The sequence below is a fragment of the Pleurodeles waltl genome, chromosome 12 (genome assembly GCF_031143425.1).
Source record: "Pleurodeles waltl isolate 20211129_DDA chromosome 12, aPleWal1.hap1.20221129, whole genome shotgun sequence".
In the NCBI taxonomy this organism is placed as follows: Eukaryota; Metazoa; Chordata; class Amphibia; order Caudata; family Salamandridae; genus Pleurodeles; species Pleurodeles waltl.
Genome location: NC_090451.1, coordinates 619,309,846 through 619,331,235, shown reverse-complemented (window position 1 = coordinate 619,331,235; position 21,390 = coordinate 619,309,846). Strand labels below are relative to the sequence as shown.

Here is a 21,390-nt window from a genome sequence, read left to right as displayed (position 1 = left end):
GAGGCAATATCGCCTATCCTGGCTTGACCGAGTGGCCGCCCTAAATATGACCGCTTCCTGAAGATCTTGTTCTTATTTCAGGCTCTCCCGTTTGAACCTCCAGTGGGTATGATTCAAGACCTAAAGGAGGAGATGAATTGCTTTGTCTGGGCAGGGGAAAAGATCCCAAATGCAGTAACATCTGAGCTACTGACCTACAGGAGAATGAGGCTTGGGCATTCCAAATCTCTTGCACTACTACCAGGTGGCACAGCTCAGGTATGTGGTGGAATGGACCAAGGAGGAATCTGAGAAACACTGGTTGTTTATGTACCAGGCAGTTGCAGGACTTTACTTGTGGAAAGTCCTGTTTCTGAAGAGATCGGAACGTCGGGTGGGGAGCGGGATGGAGAGGGGCGCCTTCACTCCTCACCTGTCACTAGAGTTATGCTGGAGGTGTGGGACAGAGTAGTGGCATGCAAAAACTTATCCTCGTTTCCCTTCCCTCTGATGCCAATCACAGACAATGCAGACTTCACACCAGGGATGGACCAGTTTTTAAACTGTGGCAGCAGTTGGTGTGCCAGTCTCTGGGCCACATGTTCGATGAAGAAGGGCCCCTCCCTTACAAACATTTGCTACACATTGCTAGATACATAGAGAATGCTCTACATTCAGATCCTCCATTGGCTTATGCAGCGGACAGTAAGAGCAGAAGCACATTGACCCCTTACACCCTTTGAGGAGTGGTTGGTGACGAAAAACTCAGATAGGCGCCTCATCATGGAATTATATGACATACTACAACAAACTACCCCACAAACTAAATCCATGGGGAAAAAAGATGGGCGCTAGAACTGGGTCGGCAGCTGACCCAGAAAGAGAGGGAAGAGGTGTATTATAGAGCGAGTCATACAGCACGAAATATGGCCAGTATTAAAATGGGCACTAAAATAGTCAACCATTGGTATTTTACACCAGTGCCACTACGCAGGGGTAACCCCGCGCAGAGTGCTGTTCGCTGGAGAGGTTGTGGGTTCCCCGGGACACTACTCCATACTGCTTTGGGACTGCCCTAAACATACATGGTATTGGGACACAATCGTCACTGACATAGACACACACCTAAATACACAATTACATTGATTCCTGCATATACTGTCTTCGGACTTCCAAATGCTCTCACCTTTCTGCTAAAATCCCTCAGAGGGCAACAAACTGCCCTGACTCTAGGGGCTGCCCTTCAGGATATCTTAGCACATTAGGGCTCAGGGGATATCCAAACGCACTTGGGATGGCTACATCGTTAATGGCACATCCTGGGAGTGGAGAAGCTTACTCTTACCCTCACTGCACAAAGTGACTTCTGTAGGGAGCTCTGGCGCTCATATATTACCCTTCAGTCGGCAGAATTAATATAATTAACATTTCCTAACTATCTCTGCCTACTATGATTGACCGAAGTCGATACCCCTGCACAACCTGACTAGGGTGAACGCACCAGGGTCCCAAAATGCTTTAATGTACAGGGGGCTGTAGATAGGAGTACTCCTGGGGGGAGGGAGTAGGTGGGGGAGGAAAACAGTTGGAGCTTCTGTTATGACTCTTTACGCATCTCTCATGTAGGAGCAATGTGTCAATCTCATGATTTGTATCAGCCCCTTTTAAAATGCAGTAAAAAAGATTTGAGCCATGAATCGTAAATTAGTCCAGCTTTGCAGATTTCTAGCCAATGCTCCAGTGTAGCAACTCAATCATGTCTCATTTTGGCTTTATTTCAAGGTTGGGGGCCTCTGTTCATATCATCCTCGCCAAAACTTCAAACAGAACCAGTTGGGAGGACTGACCAATACTTCTATTTCTAGCGAGGATGTAGGAAACTGGTCTGCTTTGTAGATGTCCCCCCACTTTTTTCGCGCTTTAGAACTACTGAATGATGGTTTGTGACTCTGACAGTGCACTGAGGGCTGCTAGTCAGACCTCAGTGACAGTACTCTTTCCCCTAGAACAAGTAAAATCTAATAGTAACCCAACTGGCAGGGACTTTAGCACCCCTGTAAGTCCCTACTACACCGTACCCCTGGTACCTAGGGAATGGGTATTAGAGAGTCCTTAAGAGCTGAAGCATGTCTTATGCCACCCTAAGGGACACAAACATAAAATCGCACAGGGAATGCCATCTCAGACTGTGTGACATGATGCAAACCATGTTTGAAAACATGACATGGCACACTCTAGTGTGCTATGCCAAAGACACTGCATGGAATATATGTAAGTCACCCCTACAACTTGGAGCCCTAAGGCAAAGTGCATTGCAGCACATGTGAGAACATATCTGCGTGAGCAGGTATACCCCTGAAATGTCTGGTGCCATTGCGAGATATTCCAAGTGAGCTGGGAAGCTATCTTAATGTATGTACTGGGCACAGCTCAAAATGAGTGATCCAGCTTCATAATGGCCTCACTGAAACCTATGGTGTTTGCTATCAAGCACCTCATCTTGATAAACTGATATTGATCCCAGTATTGGATTTATTATGACATGCAGCCAGAGGGCACCTTCAAGGTTCAACCTCTAGGAGACTAGAACCTGCACACTAGAGGGCCCTACTAACCCTCTAGTGTGCTGTTTCTAGTCCCCTGGAGGTGAATACCCATGCTCTCTGAGGTCAGAAACAATGACTGCTCTGGCAGATGGTTTTATCACCTCCTCCAGCAGGATGGCTAGTAAATCTGCGTACCAAGGCCAGGAACGTCAAATCCCTGCCACCATTGAAATGCGACCCTGGATTCCCCCAGACTTGGGGTGAGGTATTGGGGGGGGGGGGGTCATTGCCCTGATGCCCATGTGGCAGGACAGGTGGGAAATTGAATAGTCAGGAAGCGTGTTACATTGTCAGGCTAGTCACACTCCTAGGGTGGACTACCTGAAGTGAACACAAAAAAGAGAATTCCACCATTTTGTGTGTGGTGAACTCGGGGACAGGGTTATGCCCACTTCCCCACAGGAATCGGTCATATAGGGGGTGTACTGACCCCAAGGATAAGCAGCCCATTGGCTACTACTCTTCACTCTCCTTAACGCCCCTAAATTCAGTATTTAGGTGTCTCCGTGACACCAGGAACTCTTATTCTACTGACCTAAGAAGAAGAAGGACACAGAAGAGCTGCAAACAACTAAAACTGAGGAGCAACAACTGACTTGGCTCTAACCATGCCAGCCTGCCTCCTGTCCTGTACAGTTGCACCAAAGTCGACTTGCCATGCTGCTGCTCTGCAACCAAAAGCTTGGAATGACTGCCAGCACTTCAAAGAACCATCAGCATCTCTCGTTGAGTGGCGGAACTACTCCCCTGCACCCTACAGGCACCCAAGAAGAACAGTGAGAGCCCCAGACTGTGGAAAACCTGACACCAAAAAGCACCACTTCCCAGGTGCTCCTCTAGCCTGAGTTGCTGTGGACTGATAGTAGCCCTGTGTGCGCAAGACCCTTGAGACCTGAGCCTCCTTTTGGGTTCAGCCGGACTGGTCACTCAGTGTCCACTTGCAGCCTCTTTTCCCCATGATCATTTTCTATTGATGTAAATGGGTCACCCAACACTGTAAAGCACCTCTGCACCCGGAGCCCCAGACCCGCCTAAGGCGACCTTTTGGTACTGCCTTGGACTTTGCTCCATACTTACCTTAACTCAAGAAGAACAGTCTTGTAAGTCGTTGCCAAGAAGCCTTATGGAGTATGCATTTCTTTCCCATAAGATAACATTAGGGCACTGACGCTGAAAAGCACCTTTGCACCCGGATTTGCCCCAGAGCTGACTGAGGTGACTTGTTGGTGCTGCCTTGGACCTTGCCCCATATTTACCTTCACTACACAAGAACAGTACCGTAAGTCGTTGCCAAGTATATGCTTCTTTTCCCATAGGATAATATTACTGCATTAAAGTCAATGCAGATGTATTTGCTACAGACTTCAGAATTGCTCACTTAAAAAAATGCTTACCCAATAACGAAGTTCTTGGTTATAAAAAATATATAAAAATTTTATTTTTCTAAATTGGTCTGGATCTCCTTATTGAGTGTGTGTCATTTATTGACTGTGGGTATGCAGCAAATGTCTAACACTCCCCTTTGAATAGCCTACACTGATCGACCACTCAACCACAAATAGAGCACTTGGGATTTTTAAAGAAAGCACTGTCCACTTCTTAGGGAAAACCTGGACTCTTTAAACAGCGTACTTCTTTTTGGTATACTATATAAAGAGCCAACTTCCTACAAAGGGTGATTCTATTCAATGAGCTTCGTCTGTTGCTAGTGTTGCAAGTCTCTTTGCGGTTTCTAGGCAAATTGCTGATTACCTACAAGGCCCCCATCTTGGCAAACAGCTTCACGTGAGACAACAGTCCTTTAGGATCTGCACCAATTGTCTGACATTAAAGATGGCCTCTCTGCATGTCTTATATTTTCTTCTCCTCTGAAGTTTACCCAAAGCCAAGATGGTATCGCAAAAACGTCTCAGGGATTGTGCAGTACCCCTCTGTTGCTGTCCCAAGGTAATTTTCATTGTATAGGTATTTCCAAAGACAAGTTCCCATATTTGGGTGATTGGTAGCGATGCTCTCCTATTGAGCGACCACTTTGCTCCATTGCTGGCCATGACCACACAGGCATGAATTTTAATTTTGCATTTCCGCACCCAAATATTTGTAAAAGTTTGGAGCTTGTTCATGACTTAACAATTCCATACAACGACCTTTTGGATTCAGGGGAGAGGCATGCCGCATTAATTCAAAACATATGATGTTTTGATTTATGTGCCCAGGATAGTCCTGTCCCTAGCTACTGCAGTTTGCCATTTCCTCAATATGTGTAAAATTATTCTTCTCCAAACTTGAGCCTCGTAACTATATTAATTTAGAGATATTATGTGAGGGAGACTGTACTGACCTCTCCTGTTTCATACCTCTCACATTCCATGCGGTCCTTTCATTTTGTGGCTCAGCCACATACTTTATATTTGACATTGAAAACATGTTTTTCCAGGTCTGTTCCTTAACCCAATGAAGAGTTTGGATATGATCATCTACCAAGTACTTGGAAATCTAATGTTTTGTGCCATCATGGAAATCAATTATTTTCTATTCCAGTAGAAGGCAGAACATTTTTATTTCAAGTAGTAGTTTGTAATTCTCCCAGTAGCGTTATTCAGGAAGTCTCAGGTTCGTCTTAGGAATCTGTATCAATTGTATGAAGTCTCAAGTCTCAATTGTATATTTTCATGACATGCATAGAATTCGTACATCATATTGTGTGTAGAACACCAGAGCATTTCTTACTGCCTATTCACTATTTCCTTTATGTATTCCAGCTCTCCACAAGTTCTAAACAGGTTCTGCACTGGAACATTTTTCATTTGCATTTGTTCACTATAAAAACAACCTTTATTTTATCTAATTGTGAGCTTTTCTACTTCATCTACAGAGTAGTTAAGCTATAATTCTGTGTAGAAAACACAGGAGCAACTCTATTTTATTTGTTTTATTTCAATTGTAATATTTTACGAAGCATGCTCATTTCCTATGTTTAATGTTAGTTTTTGCAAATCTGATTATATGAATATTATGTTTTCTATCAACAGTTATTGAGAATACTTTTTTCCTGTTATCCTAATAATGTTGCCTCGATTTTTTGAAATACAATCAATACTGTTAATATCTGCCTTTCATTGTGTGCCCTCTTTGTTGAAATTCCAATGGATGGAAAAATGCATTTACTGGACTTGTTTTCGGTCTGTCTACCCTTTGATCTCATATATTTTCTTCACATTTTTTTTTTTTGTAGATGGGAAGACCATAGACTACAGTGAAGTGTCAAGTACTTTTGTGCGCTTGGTAGATACACATTTTGTTCAGCGATGTTCTCAGTGCCAGGAGGTGAAAGAAGGATCAAAGGACCCTCCTTCATCAGCTCCCACACTGGTGACCCCTGAGAGCGATATGTACACCGTCCCAAAGCTCAACATGATAGGTAAAGGGGTAGGGTCAGATCCTGGTGTAATTTAAATAATTTGATCTGGGCATTGAGCTGTCTTCAAAGTGGCTTTCGTTTGTATGCTACTATCACTTACAAATTGAAGGTGACATCACTACATAATTTAGGCAGTAATCATTTGGATCTAAGATGTTTTGAACAGAGAAGACAAGTAGCCCCTCTAAAATAACATAGGCTGGGGTTCTCAGAAAATAAAACGTTTGGTATGTACTCCTGGAGATTAAATCCATGCGTCTAATAAATTTCTTAGGTAGGACTCCAGATGCACGTCTATGAAGCTGGGACAGCCACATTTTCTCAGGAATAATTCTAGAATTATATTGTGAATTCCAGGTCCTCTGCTGCAAAACCTTTTTAAATGTATACATGTAATAGGAGGATGTGTACACATGTGTTCCACAACAGTGTGTTTTTTCTGGAAAGGTAAAATATTTTATCCATGGAGAAATACTTCCCTAAAACCCTCACTAATTTCCACCATTGATACAGAGTTACACCTGCCCTTGATAGCAGCAAAACAGCGTCTGTATTTTCACCATAGGAATGTGCATTAGAGAGTTTTGTATTCATAGTCTCACAGGTTTGTTGGTTTTACCTACTTATCTTAAACATTATGCCTACAGCTCCTAGGTGTTATATCTCCTCAAAAATACAAGAAAACTTAAATTCTTGAATTCACATTTTTCAATGATAGCTCTTATGGTAATTTATAAGTTCAATAGATAAAACCAGTTTTGAGAAAATGGCTTTTAGGATACTTTTGTTTTCGAATTTGACATCCTCTCATATGAAGCTCCTAACATTTAACATACTCTGATAGCATATTCAATTATAAACATTACTGTTTAAAAGGATACAAAACCTGGAACTAATCACAGTTTTCCCCGTTAGGGGCTTTAAAATGAGGATACTGTAAACTCTTATTTTGATAAGGTACACTACTTTTTCACAATGTCACAGAACTTTATGTGGTGGTTGAAAGCTTATCCTGACAAATCTGAATTGACCAAAATTTAATTGAAGTGTATTACGTTATCAGTTCTGATTCGTTGAGGACTTTCTAGAGAAAAAAAAATATTTTGAGGTTGCTCGTTGTTACACCCGTAACCAGATTTTAATGGCCCCCGTCAGTCTCCAAAGTGGCTATCTTTCCTTGCCTTCCCACTTTCTTTAATTCTTCCTCATTCCACTTGCATGACCCTCCCTTTAGACTCCTACTGCACCTTTTCCTTTACTTGGATGTAAATTTGTCCTGTTTGGCTTACCTCCTTATCTTGTTTCTAGCTTCCACAATTTTCTCACACTAATTGATTATCTCATCATGCTTTTGAGGGTCTCTTTCTCTTTCCAACATGAGTCACTCTAGTTATAGAACACAGACTGCAGTTACCAGTGTTTTTAAACGCTCTTACAACTAATCTCTCATTCTGTTCATGTTTTTTAAATAATTTGATTCTTAGTAATTTAGAAATTATATGAACTTTTGGGATTTTTATTCAAGCCAGACCAAGGATTAGATCATGGGTTAGTGCATACCTTTTTAAGAAAAATCGCCACATTTTTGGCTTTTGATCTTTTCTTCAGTTTGACCATTCTCCAAAGTGGAGATTATTTTATCTGTGTTATTGGGACTGTGATCCTTGTCTTTGTTTCCTTCCTTGGCTGATGTGATGCATTTGTAGTGTAGGCATAAGAACAGAAGTATTAGTTTCTTTACATTCATTTTAATGTGTTATTTAGTCTCATTTTGTACATGTGCTCTGCACACTGTATAGCTTACCAAGTGGTGTATTGCCTAAACTCTGCTGCCTCACCAAAATCAGATGACTAAGGGCATGATTACAACCTTGGCCAATAGGATACTCTGTCACAAATATCCTATGGAACTTGTAAAACAGTGGGTGGATATCCATCACATTTGTGACGGAGTATCACATCCACCAAGGTCATAATAAGGCTCTAAATCTCTTGTGGGCTAGCTGTAAATTTTCATGGGAAAGGAACTGTATATAACGTTTTGGTAAGTGCAGTGTACTCCCTAGTAGTGGACTAAATTAAAATCCCAAGAATGCCATTAGATTCTCGGGTATTGCTGCTGCCTGCAGCGTCTTTCAAAGACCCGCTGGCCCAGCGGGAAACAGTCCTCCACATTGACGCTAGCTCATAATTGAGCTGGCTGCAATGTTGCAGTGTATAGGATGCACCAGCACCCGTAAGTGTGACGGGCTGGCCATGGGGACCCCTGCACTGCCCATGCCAAGTGCATGGGCAGTGCAGGGGCCTCCATGGAGCCCCCTGCACCCAGTCTCCACCAGCCTTTACATGGTGGGGCAACCACCATATAAATGCCGGCGGAGAAGGGGTTGTAATCCCCAGGCCAGCGCTGCTTGCAGTGCTACCCTGGCGGGTTGGGACCGCCAGCACCGCCAGGCCATCGGGTGGCTGTAAAGTGACAGTGCTGGCTGTCCAAATGTGGCGCAACCACCACGGTCGCAATATGGCTGCCTGATTGCCACATTGGCGGCGGTCCAACTGCCACCGCGGCCCTGGCAGTCTGAAGACTGCCATGGTCATAATGAGCAGCTATGTGTCCAGTCAACGCCAGATATTATCCACTGTAACTGAATAGACCTGCCGTCTGTCCTTAATTACACTGGCTACTCTTGTCTGTGCTGTGAAACTCTGAGATATATCAGTGAAATGAATTCATTTGAAGATTGTTTTTGTTTCAAACATTTTACATCTGAGAGCTGGATCTGTCAATATTCAACATCCAGATGTGGCAGCATGGTTAAGCCTAGCTTCAGTACCTCTTAGGATGAGCTGGTCAGTTTAGCGTAGGGAAAAACTCTCATAAGAATTAAATTGTCACATAGGCAAAGGCCACAAATTATCAAAACCATGGTCATTTGGAAGTATTTTAATGGTACATGTGAAGTTCTAATGCTCCTTTACTTTTGCAGACTGGATCTGACTGATGTTTTCTTCTCACTTCTCACCTCCCCCTTGCAGGTAAAGGCAAAAGGAGAAGGTCTGAGGAGGATGATCCAAATGAGCCCAAGGCAAAGCAGCAGAAGATGAACACAGACGTCAATGAGGTTGGTAGCTTTAACCCCTCTCTTATAGGTGTATTTTAGAGCTCTTTGAAGTTTCCTACATGCTTGTAGAGATGGTCTTAAAATTTGTGTAGGAAGCTGGATCTTCATATAGTATACCAAAGTGGGCTATACTGTGCAAAGATTCCAGGTGTTCCTTTATAAGTGGACAGTAGCTTGCTCTAGCAATTCTAAGGTGCTCTCCTAGGGGATAGTGTGGTCAAGCAGACTTAGGCTTATGAAAGAGGAGTGTTAGACATTTACTATGGACACACAGTCAATAAATGATAAACACGATTCAATAGGAAAATCCACGCCAATTTATACAAATAGCAGATTTCTTTATATATATATTTAGGCACCAGAATCAATATGATCAGGTAAGTGCATTTTGTAATAGAAATTGTAGGAAGTTGGCTCTGTATGTGCTATTTCAAAGTAAGGAATAGCATGCACAGAGTCCAAGGGTTCCCCTTAGAGGTAAAATAGTGGTAAAAATAGATAATACTAATGCTCTATTTTGTGGTAGTGTGGTCGAGCAGTAGGCTTATCCAAGGAGTAGTGTTAAGCATTTGTTGTACATACACAAGACAATAAATGAGGTACACACACTCAGAGACAAATCCAGCCAATAGGTTTTTATATAGAAAAATATCTTTTCTTAGTTTATTTTAAGAACCACAGGTTCAAATTCTACATGTAATATCTCATTCGAAAGGTATTGCAGGTAAGTACTTTAGGAACTTCAAATCATCAAAATTGCATGTATACTTTTCAAGTTATTGACAAATAGCTGTTTTAAAAGTGGACACTTAGTGCAATTTTCACAGTTCCTGGGGGAGGTAAGTTTTTGTTAGTTTTACCAGGTAAGTAGGACACTTACAGGGTTCAGTTCTTGGTCCAAGGTAGCCCACCGTTGGGGGTTCAGAGCAACCCCAAAGTCACCACACCAGCAGCTCAGGGCCGGTCAGGTGCAGAGTTCAAAGTGGTGCCCAAAACACATAGGCTAGAATGGAGAGAAGGGGGTGCCCCGGTTCCGGTCTGCTTGCAGGTAAGTACCCGCGTCTTCGGAGGGTAGACCAGGGGGGTTTTGTAGGGCACCGGGGGGGACACAAGTCCACACAGAAATTTCACCCTCAGCAGCGCGGGGGCGGCCGGGTGCAGTGTAGGAACAGGCGTCGGGTTCGCAATGTTAGTCTACGAGAGATCTCGGGATCTCTTCAGCGCTGCAGGCAGGCAAGGGGGGGGTTCCTTGGGGAAACCTCCACTTGGGCGAGGGAGAGGGACTCCTGGGGGTCACTCCTCCAGTGAAAGTCCGGTCCTTCAGGTCCTGGGGGCTGCGGGTGCAGGGTCTCTCCCAGGCGTCGGGACTTTAGGTTCAAAGAGTCGCGGTCAGGGGAAGCCTCGGGATTCCCTCTGCAGGCGGCGCTGTGGGGGCTCAGGGGGGACAGGTTTTGGTACTCACAGTATCAGAGTAGTCCTGGGGTCCCTCCTGAGGTGTTGGATCGCCACCAGCCGAGTCGGGGTCGCCGGGTGCAGTGTTGCAAGTCTCACGCTTCTTGCGGGGAGCTTGCAGGGTTCTTTAAAGCTGCTGGAAACAAAGTTGCAGCTTTTCTTGGAGCAGGTCCGCTGTCCTCGGGAGTTTCTTGTTTTTTCGAAGCAGGGGCAGTCCTCAGAGGATGTCGAGGTCGCTGGTCCCTTTGGAAGGCGTCGCTGGAGCAGGATCTTTGGAAGGCAGGAGACAGGCCGGTGAGTTTCTGGAGCCAAGGCAGTTGTCGTCTTCTGGTCTTCCGCTGCAGGGGTTTTCAGCTGGGCAGTCCTTCTTCTTGTAGTTGCAGGAATCTAATTTTCTAGGGTTCAGGGTAGCCCTTAAATACTAAATTTAAGGGCGTGTTTAGGTCTGGGGGGTTAGTAGCCAATGGCTACTAGCCCTGAGGGTGGGTACACCCTCTTTGTGCCTCCTCCCAAGGGGAGGGGGTCACAATCCTAACCCTATTGGGGGAATCCTCCATCTGCAAGATGGAGGATTTCTAAAAGTTAGAGTCACCTCAGCTCAGGACACCTTAGGGGCTGTCCTGACTGGCCAGTGACTCCTCCTTGTTATTCTCATTATCTTCTCCGGCCTTGCCGCCAAAAGTGGGGCCTGGCCGGAGGGGGCGGGCAACTCCACTAGCTGGAGTGTCCTGCTGGGTTGGCACAAAGGAGGTGAGCCTTTGAGGCTCACCGCCAGGTGTGACAATTCCTGCCTGGGAGAGGTGTTAGCATCTCCACCCAGTGCAGGCTTTGTTACTGGCCTCAGAGTGACAAAGGCACTCTCCCCATGGGGCCAGCAACATGTCTCGGTTTGTGGCAGGCTGCTAAAACTAGTCAGCCTACACAGATAGTCGGTTAAGTTTCAGGGGGCACCTCTAAGGTGCCCTCTGTGGTGTATTTTACAATAAAATGTACACTGGCATCAGTGTGCATTTATTGTGCTGAGAAGTTTGATACCAAACTTCCCAGTTTTCAGTGTAGCCATTATGGTGCTGTGGAGTTCGTGTTTGACAGACTCCCAGACCATATACTCTTATGGCTACCCTGCACTTACAATGTCTAAGGTTTTATTTAGACACTGTAGGGGTACCATGCTCATGCACTGGTACCCTCACCTATGGTATAGTGCACCCTGCCTTAGGGCTGTAAGGCCTGCTAGAGGGGTGTCTTACCTATACTGCATAGGCAGTGAGAGGCTGGCATGGCACCCTGAGGGGAGTGCCATGTCGACTTACTCGTTTTGTCCTCACTAGCACACACAAGCTGGCAAGCAGTGTGTCTGTGCTGAGTGAGAGGTCTCCAGGGTGGCATAAGACATGCTGCAGCCCTTAGAGACCTTCCTTGGCATCAGGGCCCTTGGTACTAGAAGTACCAGTTACAAGGGACTTATCTGGATGCCAGGGTCTGCCAATTGTGGATACAAAAGTACAGGTTAGGGAAAGAACACTGGTGCTGGGGCCTGGTTAGCAGGCCTCAGCACACTTTCAATTGTAAACATAGCATCAGCAAAGGCAAAAAGTCAGGGGGCAACCATGCCAAGGAGGCATTTCCTTACAGAAATGATCACCGTTTTGTAAAGTCGACAAGTAACAGCAATTTTCTGAAGCTGCAATGTTACCCTCCGGGAGAAAAAACATTTACAGCAAACAGGTACTCCAAGCAACTTGCAGTACAAATCTTCCAGACTTAAGTTGATTTATAGGGCAGGGTCCTAGGCCACACCAACAGGTGATCTCGGGCAGCACTGGGGCAGTTGGGTGCAGAGGTGCAGTTCAGCATAAGTGCCCCTCTGAAGTCAATGGGGATTGGTCCCGTTAAAAAGATACTTCAGGTAAGGACTGGGGGTGCAGTCCAGGTGAGCCAACAAGGGCGTTGAGATCTTGCGATGCTCGGGACGTAGGGACACCTGTGATCCTTTTCTCCTCGGTCCGGGGCGGCAGGGTAGAGAGGTGTCTTGTACCGTCGGGTTTCTGCCAACAGTGGCGGTCACGGTAGAGGTGGCCTGCAGAAAGAGGCTGTAGGCGTTGTTGGGAAGTCCACAGTGGCCAAAGTCAATGTGGGCTTTGTCTCTGGAGGGCCTGGGGACCACGCTTACACTGTTGGCCAACTTGAGCTTTGGGCTATGAAGTACGGGTGCAGTGGTGCTGTCTGCTGTTGGGTTTTGGCGGTCCGGGGTCCTCTCAGTTCTTCTTGGGTTGCCTGCAAGATGCAGGGGAGCAGTTCCACTGTTCCACAAGAGTTCCTAGTTCTTGGGTGAAGGCTGACAAACCTTGCAGGCTTTTGGACGTTCAGTCTGCTGTAGCATGGCACAATTGTCAAAGTCAGCAGGCAGACTGGCAGGGTTTACTTCGAGTCAGTCACAGGTCTTCAGGACTTGCTTTTGCATTTCTTCAGTGTCCTTTCTTCAAGATCTGATTTTTCTGGTGCCAGGAGCTCCTGTAAATACTGAATTGAAGTAGTAACTAATGGGCTACTTACTAGTGGGTCACTACGCCCCCTATATGACCACTTCCGGTGGGAAGAGGGCATAACCCTGTCCCAGAGGTCCTAGTTCTGCCATCACCACGATGGCAGACTTTCAAATTTCATGTCCATATCAGGCAGCTCACCCTAGGGGTGGAATTGACATGAGGGTGGACACCTCTCTACTAATTTTCCCACCTGTCCAGGTGACAAATGGCCCATGGTTTGGGGGTGCGGCACCTTGTTTGTGTGAAGGCATATCTGCATACCAAGGCAGTAAGCTCTTTGAAGCCCCATGCATTGAATGCAAATTTGCATGTCATCCTGTTGAGGAGGGTTATGTTAATACCCCTGCCAGAAGAGGCTTTGTTCGTAATCGCTTGAGAGTTGAGGCTGTTACCCTTGGGGACAGAAACATGTCTGTTGATGGCAGGTTGGTTTAGACTAGTCTGCCAGCACACCAGCAGTTGGTAGGTTTTTCCAGGGGCACCTCTAAGGTACCCTCCGGGTGCCTATATTAATCAATCCATCACAAATCAGTGAGGGTTTATTAATAAGAGATGGTTGATACCAAACATCCCTAGTTTCAGTGAAGCCATTATGTAACTGGGGAGCTCGTATCAACCAGTGTCTAGCAAATTAACTTAAAATAGCTTCACTGTTTACTTACTATGACGAAGAATCGACAAAGACATAGCAGAGGCATATCTGCTCTTGCAGATATGTCCACACAAGTAATTTAATGTACCCGGCCTTAGGGCTGGAAGGCCTGCTGTAGTGGTGACTTACATATATTGCATGCAGTGTTTGTGGGCATGGCACACAGGCTGTGTACAATCTTGTGTTGTAATTTTTAGCTACACCAAGACCAGCAGTCTGCATGAGCTAGGTGAGGGGGGTCCCTGAGGGTGGCACAATACATGCTGCAGCCCTTGGAGGACCCTCTTTGGTACCCCTGCCCTAGGTACCTTGGGTACCATTTACTAGGGACTTATGGGGTACCAAAGGCATTGCCAATTGGTGAACAATTCTACAGTTTTAGGGAAATAGATCAGGCACTGGGGTCCAGACAAAACTTGGGGTTGACCATGTCAAAAAAGGGGCACTTTCGTCCAGTTTTTTTCTTCAAAGTATTCTTGTTTACTCTTCAAGGTAAGCCTTACGGACCCAATGTATAAAGAGATAATATGGGCTTTGTATGAGGTCCCAAAACCCCTGACGTTCAAGACTTTAGTTTTCAAAATCTATTTTGTTTATCATCACTCTTGAAGTGTGGCATTGCCTTCTGCTTCTGCATCATGTGTACTTTTTTTGTAAACAAATGTTAAAACAAAGTTTAGAAAATGCTATTTACATAGAGGTTGGTGTTCACTTCAGGGGGCACAATGGTCTGGAATAAGAAAACCGTCACAAATTGGGCTGACCTTTGGTTTCAGGTTACCGATGTGGTGATATCCATAGTTCTAAAGTTACCGAAGTGGGTTTGAGATAAGAAGGAAACTTTCTTAAGTATCCACTGACAGAGATTACACTAAGAATATGTGTTTTTTCCATTCTAATGAGTAGGAAGTTAATTTATGAACAAAGCAGGGATATGCTGGTGGATTTCACATACGATTGAATTCCCCATCCTTAAAGCGTTGCAGGAAAAATTCTGGCGTCTGTTAATTTAATTTCTGCACTGCCTGTATCCCACTAAGGCACGGCTGCTGGTGTACATGTAGCAAAGCCTGTGGACATCCTAACCATGGTCACCAGGTTCTGGTTGCTGCCAGTTACAGTATGTAGGTCTGACATCTAGAAAGATTACATTTAGATGAATAAACACAAAGCCATTATTTGGACTGGAGAAACAAAATGAAATGTTTGAAAACATTTCGTTAAAAATATATAGATTTGGTACCATTAGAAATATGGCTAGTAGTTAAGATGTTACCAAAATGAGTTTTGTCTAAAGGAATTGTTACAGCAGGACTGTTTGTGAAATAATTACTTATATCCAGAATAATCCTAACTCATAAAGGGGTAGCCGAGAGTATTGTTTATTCTCAAATATGTGTATAATTGTATTAGGGTTTAAATTTTGGAAAATGGTGGGCCAAACTAACTTTCAAGATTACATCTGGCTAGCAGTCTTCAGATCGGCAACACATGACAGGTACTTTGAGAACAGAAGAGAAGCATAGTTCACACTTCCTCTAGGGATAATGTTTCTGAACTTTCTCGCACCTTACTTGAAAGATTTGTGTCCTGACTTTAATCTGGCACTGAGCCTAATAAAAATGGGCTTTAAGACTATCTTTAGCCTTTTCCGCTGTTAATATTTCTTTAAGTATGTGTAAAGAACCTTTGTCACCAAATACCTATATTGTGTCTTCTTTTCTTTCATGACCAAAAGGTTTCAATAACATTCTCAGCCAGCCCTTTGCAGAATACTGTGCATAGCTTTTTTGATGCACGAAATAATGTCTATATTGACAAGAAGAACTGGATTGTCGCATCCAATCCAGTTATTAGCCATAGAGGACTCTAACATACAAAGGAACCCTATTTACATTTTGGTGCTCATTTGCATTTCTTATCTCTGCTATAAAAAGAGTTGGAATTCCATCACTGTTTCCAATGCTTTGCCTCTAACTAATATAGATTTAGGGTTGCACACTCCTCACATAGTTTGCCACATGTGTATATCTTTGGCGCACCACCCGTATCTCTGCACTACTTACTGCTAAATTTTGTTATCCACTTTATGGCAACAGTTTCCAGTAAATCCTCGAATACCTCTACCTGAGAATATGCTTTCCTCAGAAATTCTCACTCTTTATACCCTTACTTGTTCAAAGGTAGTTTATGAGATTTTTACTTATTTTATTCTTTTCTGTGACTAAGCACAGTATATCTCTTTTTAGTTCCCTCTCATCCAAAAATAAAACAACTGTGAGATGCTTTAGGGGCCTTTAACTGAGCTTATTATTAAGGATGGTATCATTCTCTCATATTAGCAATTCATGGTGGTAACCGTTATTTGAGACCATAAACTCTGGACTCTGCAAGTGTATCGCTAAACAATCTACAAATGAAGTTCAATGCATTACATCTTACCTATTGTAAGGCTTGCATATGAGCTGCAGATACCAGTTTTGAATCTTACTCTATAGTACACAGTATGAAATTTGCAATGGCAAACATTAAAGTTCTGATGGATACAACTACCTGTGGATTCCTCACCTAATGAATACTCCCATGGCGCCAGCATTCGACGGAAATCTTCTTCCTAGTCTCTGCACGTCGACGAGGACGTCACTCTAGCCCACGCGACGCCGTCTGACGTCATACAGGCAATAAGAGGTCCTCGACGACGTGCCGACGTCAGTTCCCTTTTTTCCGTGCATTCGAAACGGTTATCTTCGAGGGAGCAACTGTTACTTTCGTGGTTACAGTGTATTTTTTGCTGCGTAGTCCTTCGCTGCAGTAATAATGTCGCAGAGAAAGTCGGGTTTTAAGCCTTGTCGTGAGTGTGGGGGCAAGATGTCAGTTACGGATCCTCACTCTGACTGTCTTTGGTGTTTAAGCTCCGACCACGACGTCTCGACTTGCGATTCATCTCAGCACATGAATCCAAAGGCCCTCAAGGAACGTGAGGCGAAGTTGTTTATGGCGAAGTCGAAGAAAGAAAAACATCATAAGAAGTCTTCTTCGCCAAGGCATCGGCGTCATCGAGACTCCCGGCGCCGTAGAGAATCACGGCGCCATTCGAGCAAGGAGACTCGTTCCAGGTCTTCGGATCGGCGCCGGAGGACTTGGGAGGTCAGTCCCACGGTCACGCCGCATCCATCGACGCCGTTGCCCTCTCCGGCGTCACCGACTTCACCTGGACAGGCGTCGGTGATTGAAGTGGTGCAGCCTCTGGTGGTGTCCCCGGCGTCGCAGACGTCGAGGCCGGCGTCGCCTTCGATACAGTCACCCCAGTATCCGGCTTTTCCCACCCCTGGAGCCGATAGTTCCGCATTCCTAAATGCGATGTATACCATCTTCCAACAGATGGCTCCAGGGGGTGCTCCGGCTGGCCCTTTGGCCTTTTCATTGGGTGATCCTGCGCCTCTACGGCGGCACCCTTTATGCCCTTTCTCCCTTTTGGGAACGTGGGCTCGGCGCCGGTGTCGGCGCCGGTGGCCGCTCCGGTGGCTTCGGAGGGATTGGCCCCGGAGATTTCCATCCCGTCGACGTCAGGATTTCGTCCTGTGACTCCGGTGGGTCCATCCGCTCCGAGTGCTCTTTCATCGGCGCCGAAGTTACCTGTGGCGCCGGACGCGGCGTCGGTGGCTTCTGAAGATCGGCGCCGATCTTCGGCTTCGGCGGAGGCATTGTTGACTCCGCGTATCGAGCAGAGGCTTCATTCGAGGAGACGTGCTCTCCGTTTATTAGAGGAGCAGGAGTACCAACGAGTCCTGGAAGAAGGAGAACTAGAGGACTCGGTTGATGGACTGCATGGTCTAGATACAGCCAGTGGGCTGGACACTTCCCCTGAGTGGGATCTTTCGTCTCCAGGGGAATACACGGAGGAGGCTGCTTCCTTTCACGCAGTGGTATGGAAGGCAGCTAGTTTTCTGGACCTGCCTTTGCCGGTGGCAGAGACAAAACAGAACCTTCTGACAGAGGTGCTTCATCCGGCCTCAGCTGCAGCAGAGCCTCTATTGCCCTTTAATGACGCTTTGCTGGATCCGGTGCTAGAGGTGTGGAAGAGACCAGTATCTTCCCCAGCGGTTCATAGAGCCGTAGCCAGGAGGTATCGAGCTGCACCAACTGACCCTGGCTTTCTTTCTAGGCACCCTACACCGGAGAGCTTGGTGGTGCAGGCCTCCTGTTCATCCAAATCAGCGCCTGGTTCTTTCCCGACGGTGCCTGGGGACAGAGACTCGAAGAAACTGGATGCGCAGTCCAAGAAAATCTTTTCGTCCTGCAGTCTGGCGTTGAAGGCCACCAACGTAACTTGTATCCTGGGGAGATATGTTCATGCTCTTATGGAGGACATTTCCTCATCATTTACGGAGCTTCCCCAGGGTCTTTTGGATGTTGTTTCAGATGCCCAGGCTGCTGCGACCCAGATTATTCAGGCTGGGCTGGATACGACCGACTCGGTGGCCAGAGCAATGGGCACGACTGTGGTGGCAAGGAGACAGGCCTGGCTCCGTAATTCGGGGTTTTCTGCAGATGTGCAGTCAACCCTATTGGATCTCCCTTTTGATGGGGACAAGCTGTTTGGCGCCAAGGCAGATTCGGCCTTGGAACGTTTTAAGGAGAGCAGGGCCACAGCCAAATCGCTAGGACTCCAAGCTCCTTCTTCCTGTGCCTCTTCCAGGATTTTCAGGAGGTTTTGGGGATTTGGGCGTGGCTCTTCCTCCTCTTCCTTTCGGGGGAGATTCCAGCAACCTGCCTCTTCCCATCCCTATAGATCTTTTAGAGGGAGAGGGAGGGCCCGCACCAGAGGAGCCTCTCAGCAGCACTCTGCCTCTTCCTCGTCCTCTGGAGGGGTGCAGCAGGGAAAGCAGCCTTAGGCTTCCACCATTCCCCACTCACTCCTCTCCTGTAGGGGGAAGATTACAGCATTTTCTCCGCAAGTGGAAGACTATTACAACGGACACTTGGGTTCTCAGTATTGTGGGAAAAGGCTACACCCTTCCCTTTCGGGAGTTCCTGCCCCTCATCCCGCCCCGCCCATCTTATTGTTCAGAAGAACACCTCCTGTTGCTAGAACAGGAGGTACAAGTCATCCTTTCAAAGGGCGCGGTAGAGTTGGTCCCAGAGCAGGAAAGGGGTCGAGGTTGTTACTCAAGGTATTTCCTGATTCCCAAGAAGGATGGTCGGTTGAGACCAATCCTGGACCTGAGGATCTTGAATTGGTTCCTCAAACAGGAAAAGTTCAAGATGCTGACCCTAGCTCAGGTGCTTTGGGCGTTGAACAAGGAAGATTGGATGGTGTCCGTCGACTTGCAGGATGCTTACTTTCATATCCCGATACTCAAGTCACACAGGAAGTATCTCCGGTTTATGGTGGGATCGCAGCACTATCAGTTTGCGGTCCTTCCGTTTGGTCTTACTTCAGCACCTCGAGTCTTCACGAAGGTGATGTCGGTGGTTGCGGCAGAGCTCAGAAGGAAGGGGATAGCAGTATTCCCTTACTTGGACGACTGGTTGATCAAAGCCAAGTCGCCGGAGCTTGTGTCGCATCATCTGCAGTCAACGACTCCGTTGTTGTTCGACCTGGGTTTTTCGGTGAACGAGCCCAAATCTCACCTGGAGCCCTCTCAGCGCCTCCTGTTCATAGGGGCAGTACTGGATACAACATTGAGTCGAGCCTTTCCTCCGCCTCAGCGGATTCAAGATATTCAGGAATTGGTTCCAATGTTTCGAAATGGAGCGGTAGTTCCAGTCCTCAAGGTCCTTCGTCTGCTCGGTCTGTTTGCCTCCTGCATTCTGTTGGTCACGCATGCTCGCTGGCACATGAGGGCTCTTCAGTGGTGCCTCCGAAGGCAGTGGTCTCAACACAAAGGAGATCTAGAAGGTGCTGTCAAGATCTCCAGAGATGCTGCTGTGGACTTGAAGTGGTGGATTGCGAGCAACAATCTTTCTCAAGGAAAGCCGTTCGCGCAGTCGCCACCAGTGGCCACGGTCATAACGGATGCTTCCACTCTAGGGTGGGGAGCTCATCTGGGGGATCTAGAGATCAAAGGCCTTTGGTCTCCAGAGGAGCAGATGTTTCATATCAATCTGTTAGAGTTACGGGCTGTACGTCTGGCTCTCAAGGCCTTCCTCCCTTCCCTTCGTGGTCAGTCGGTACAGGTCCTGACGGACAATACTACCACGATGTGGTACATAAACAAACAGGGAGGAGTAGGGTCGTACCTTCTCTGCAGAGAAGCTCTTCGACTATGGTCTTGGGCAAAGGACCATCAGATTTGCTTGGTAGCAAATCATCTGGCCGGGGTCTTGAATGTACGTGCGGACAGTCTGTCGCCAATTCTCGGCCGACCACGAGTGGCGTCTCCATCCAGATCAAGTCCGTTTAATCTTCCAGATGTGGGGGTTTCCTCGGATAGATCTGTTTGCCACTCGGGAGAACGCGCATTGTCCGTTATTCTGCAGCCTCCAGTATCCGATGCAGGGAGCGTCAGGGGACGCGTTTCAAATAACCTGGTGCGGCCAGTTGCTTTACACGTTTCCTCCCATACCCTTGATTCCTGGAGTATTGAGGAAGATTCGCCAAGACCGGGCGCTAGTCATCTTAATAGCTCCGGATTGGCCAAGGAGGGTGTGGTACTCCGACCTTCTCCAACTCTCAATGTGCCCTCCGCTCCGTCTCCCTTTCAGGGCAGACCTCCTCTCGCAGTCGCAGGGGCAGGTTTTACACCCCAACCTCCAGAGTCTGCACCTACATGCCTGGAGATTGAACAGGGCAACCTGAGTTCCTTCTCTCTCCCGCCTGATGTAGTGGATGTTATATTAGCGGCCAGGCGACACTCCACTAAATCTATCTACGCTAATAGGTGGTCTAAATTTGTTGCGTGGTGTGGAGAGAGGCAGATTGATCCCTTACATGCTCATCTATCGGACGTTTTGTCTTTTGCTCTCTCTCTAGCGCAGAAAGGTTGTGCAGTGGCTACCATTAAGGGTTTTTTGTCGGCCTTGTCAGCCTTCATTTGTCTTCCAGACCAACCATCGTTATTTAAATCCCCTATTGTTATCAGATTCTTGAAAGGTCTTCTAAATAAATATCCTCCAAAACCATTCGTTATGCCGCAATGGGATTTGTCCTTGGTCCTGACTTTTCTTATGGGGTCCCCTTTTGAGCCTATGCATTCTTGCCCCTTAAGGTATTTGGTTATAAAAACAGTTTTCCTGGTAGCGATAACATCTGCAAGGAGAGTGAGTGAGTTGCAGGCCTTATCGGTAAAGCCCCCTTATACAACTTTTTATGGGGATAAGGTGGTGTTGAGGACCAAGGCTGCTTTCCTCCCGAAGGTTGTTTCACCCTTCCATTTGGCTCAGACAATTACTTTGTCCACGTTCTATCCTCCGCCTCATCCTTCTAAAGAGGAAGAAAGACTGCACCGTCTGGACCCAAAGAGGGCGTTGAGCTTCTTTATTGATAGAACAAAGGATTTCAGGCTGGAGGATCAGCTGTTCATCGGGTACGTGGGCAAGAGGAGAGGAAACGCAGTCCACAAGAGAACACTCTCCAGGTGGGTGGTTCTTTGCATTAAAATCTGTT

General features: G+C 46.4%; 1 protein-coding gene across 3 annotated transcripts in view; it reads left to right on the top strand.

Moving 5' to 3' along the window:
- The window catches only part of POLR3C (RNA polymerase III subunit C), a 177,676-nt gene that overhangs the window by 71,477 nt on the left and 84,809 nt on the right, over positions 1-21,390 (top strand). For all 3 annotated transcript variants that reach the window (XM_069217943.1, XM_069217941.1, XM_069217942.1), the window contains 2 exons: positions 5,821-6,006; positions 9,043-9,128. In XM_069217943.1, coding sequence (XP_069074044.1) covers positions 5,821-6,006; positions 9,043-9,128 — 272 coding nt within the window. The remainder of the gene's footprint in view (positions 1-5,820; positions 6,007-9,042; positions 9,129-21,390) is intronic.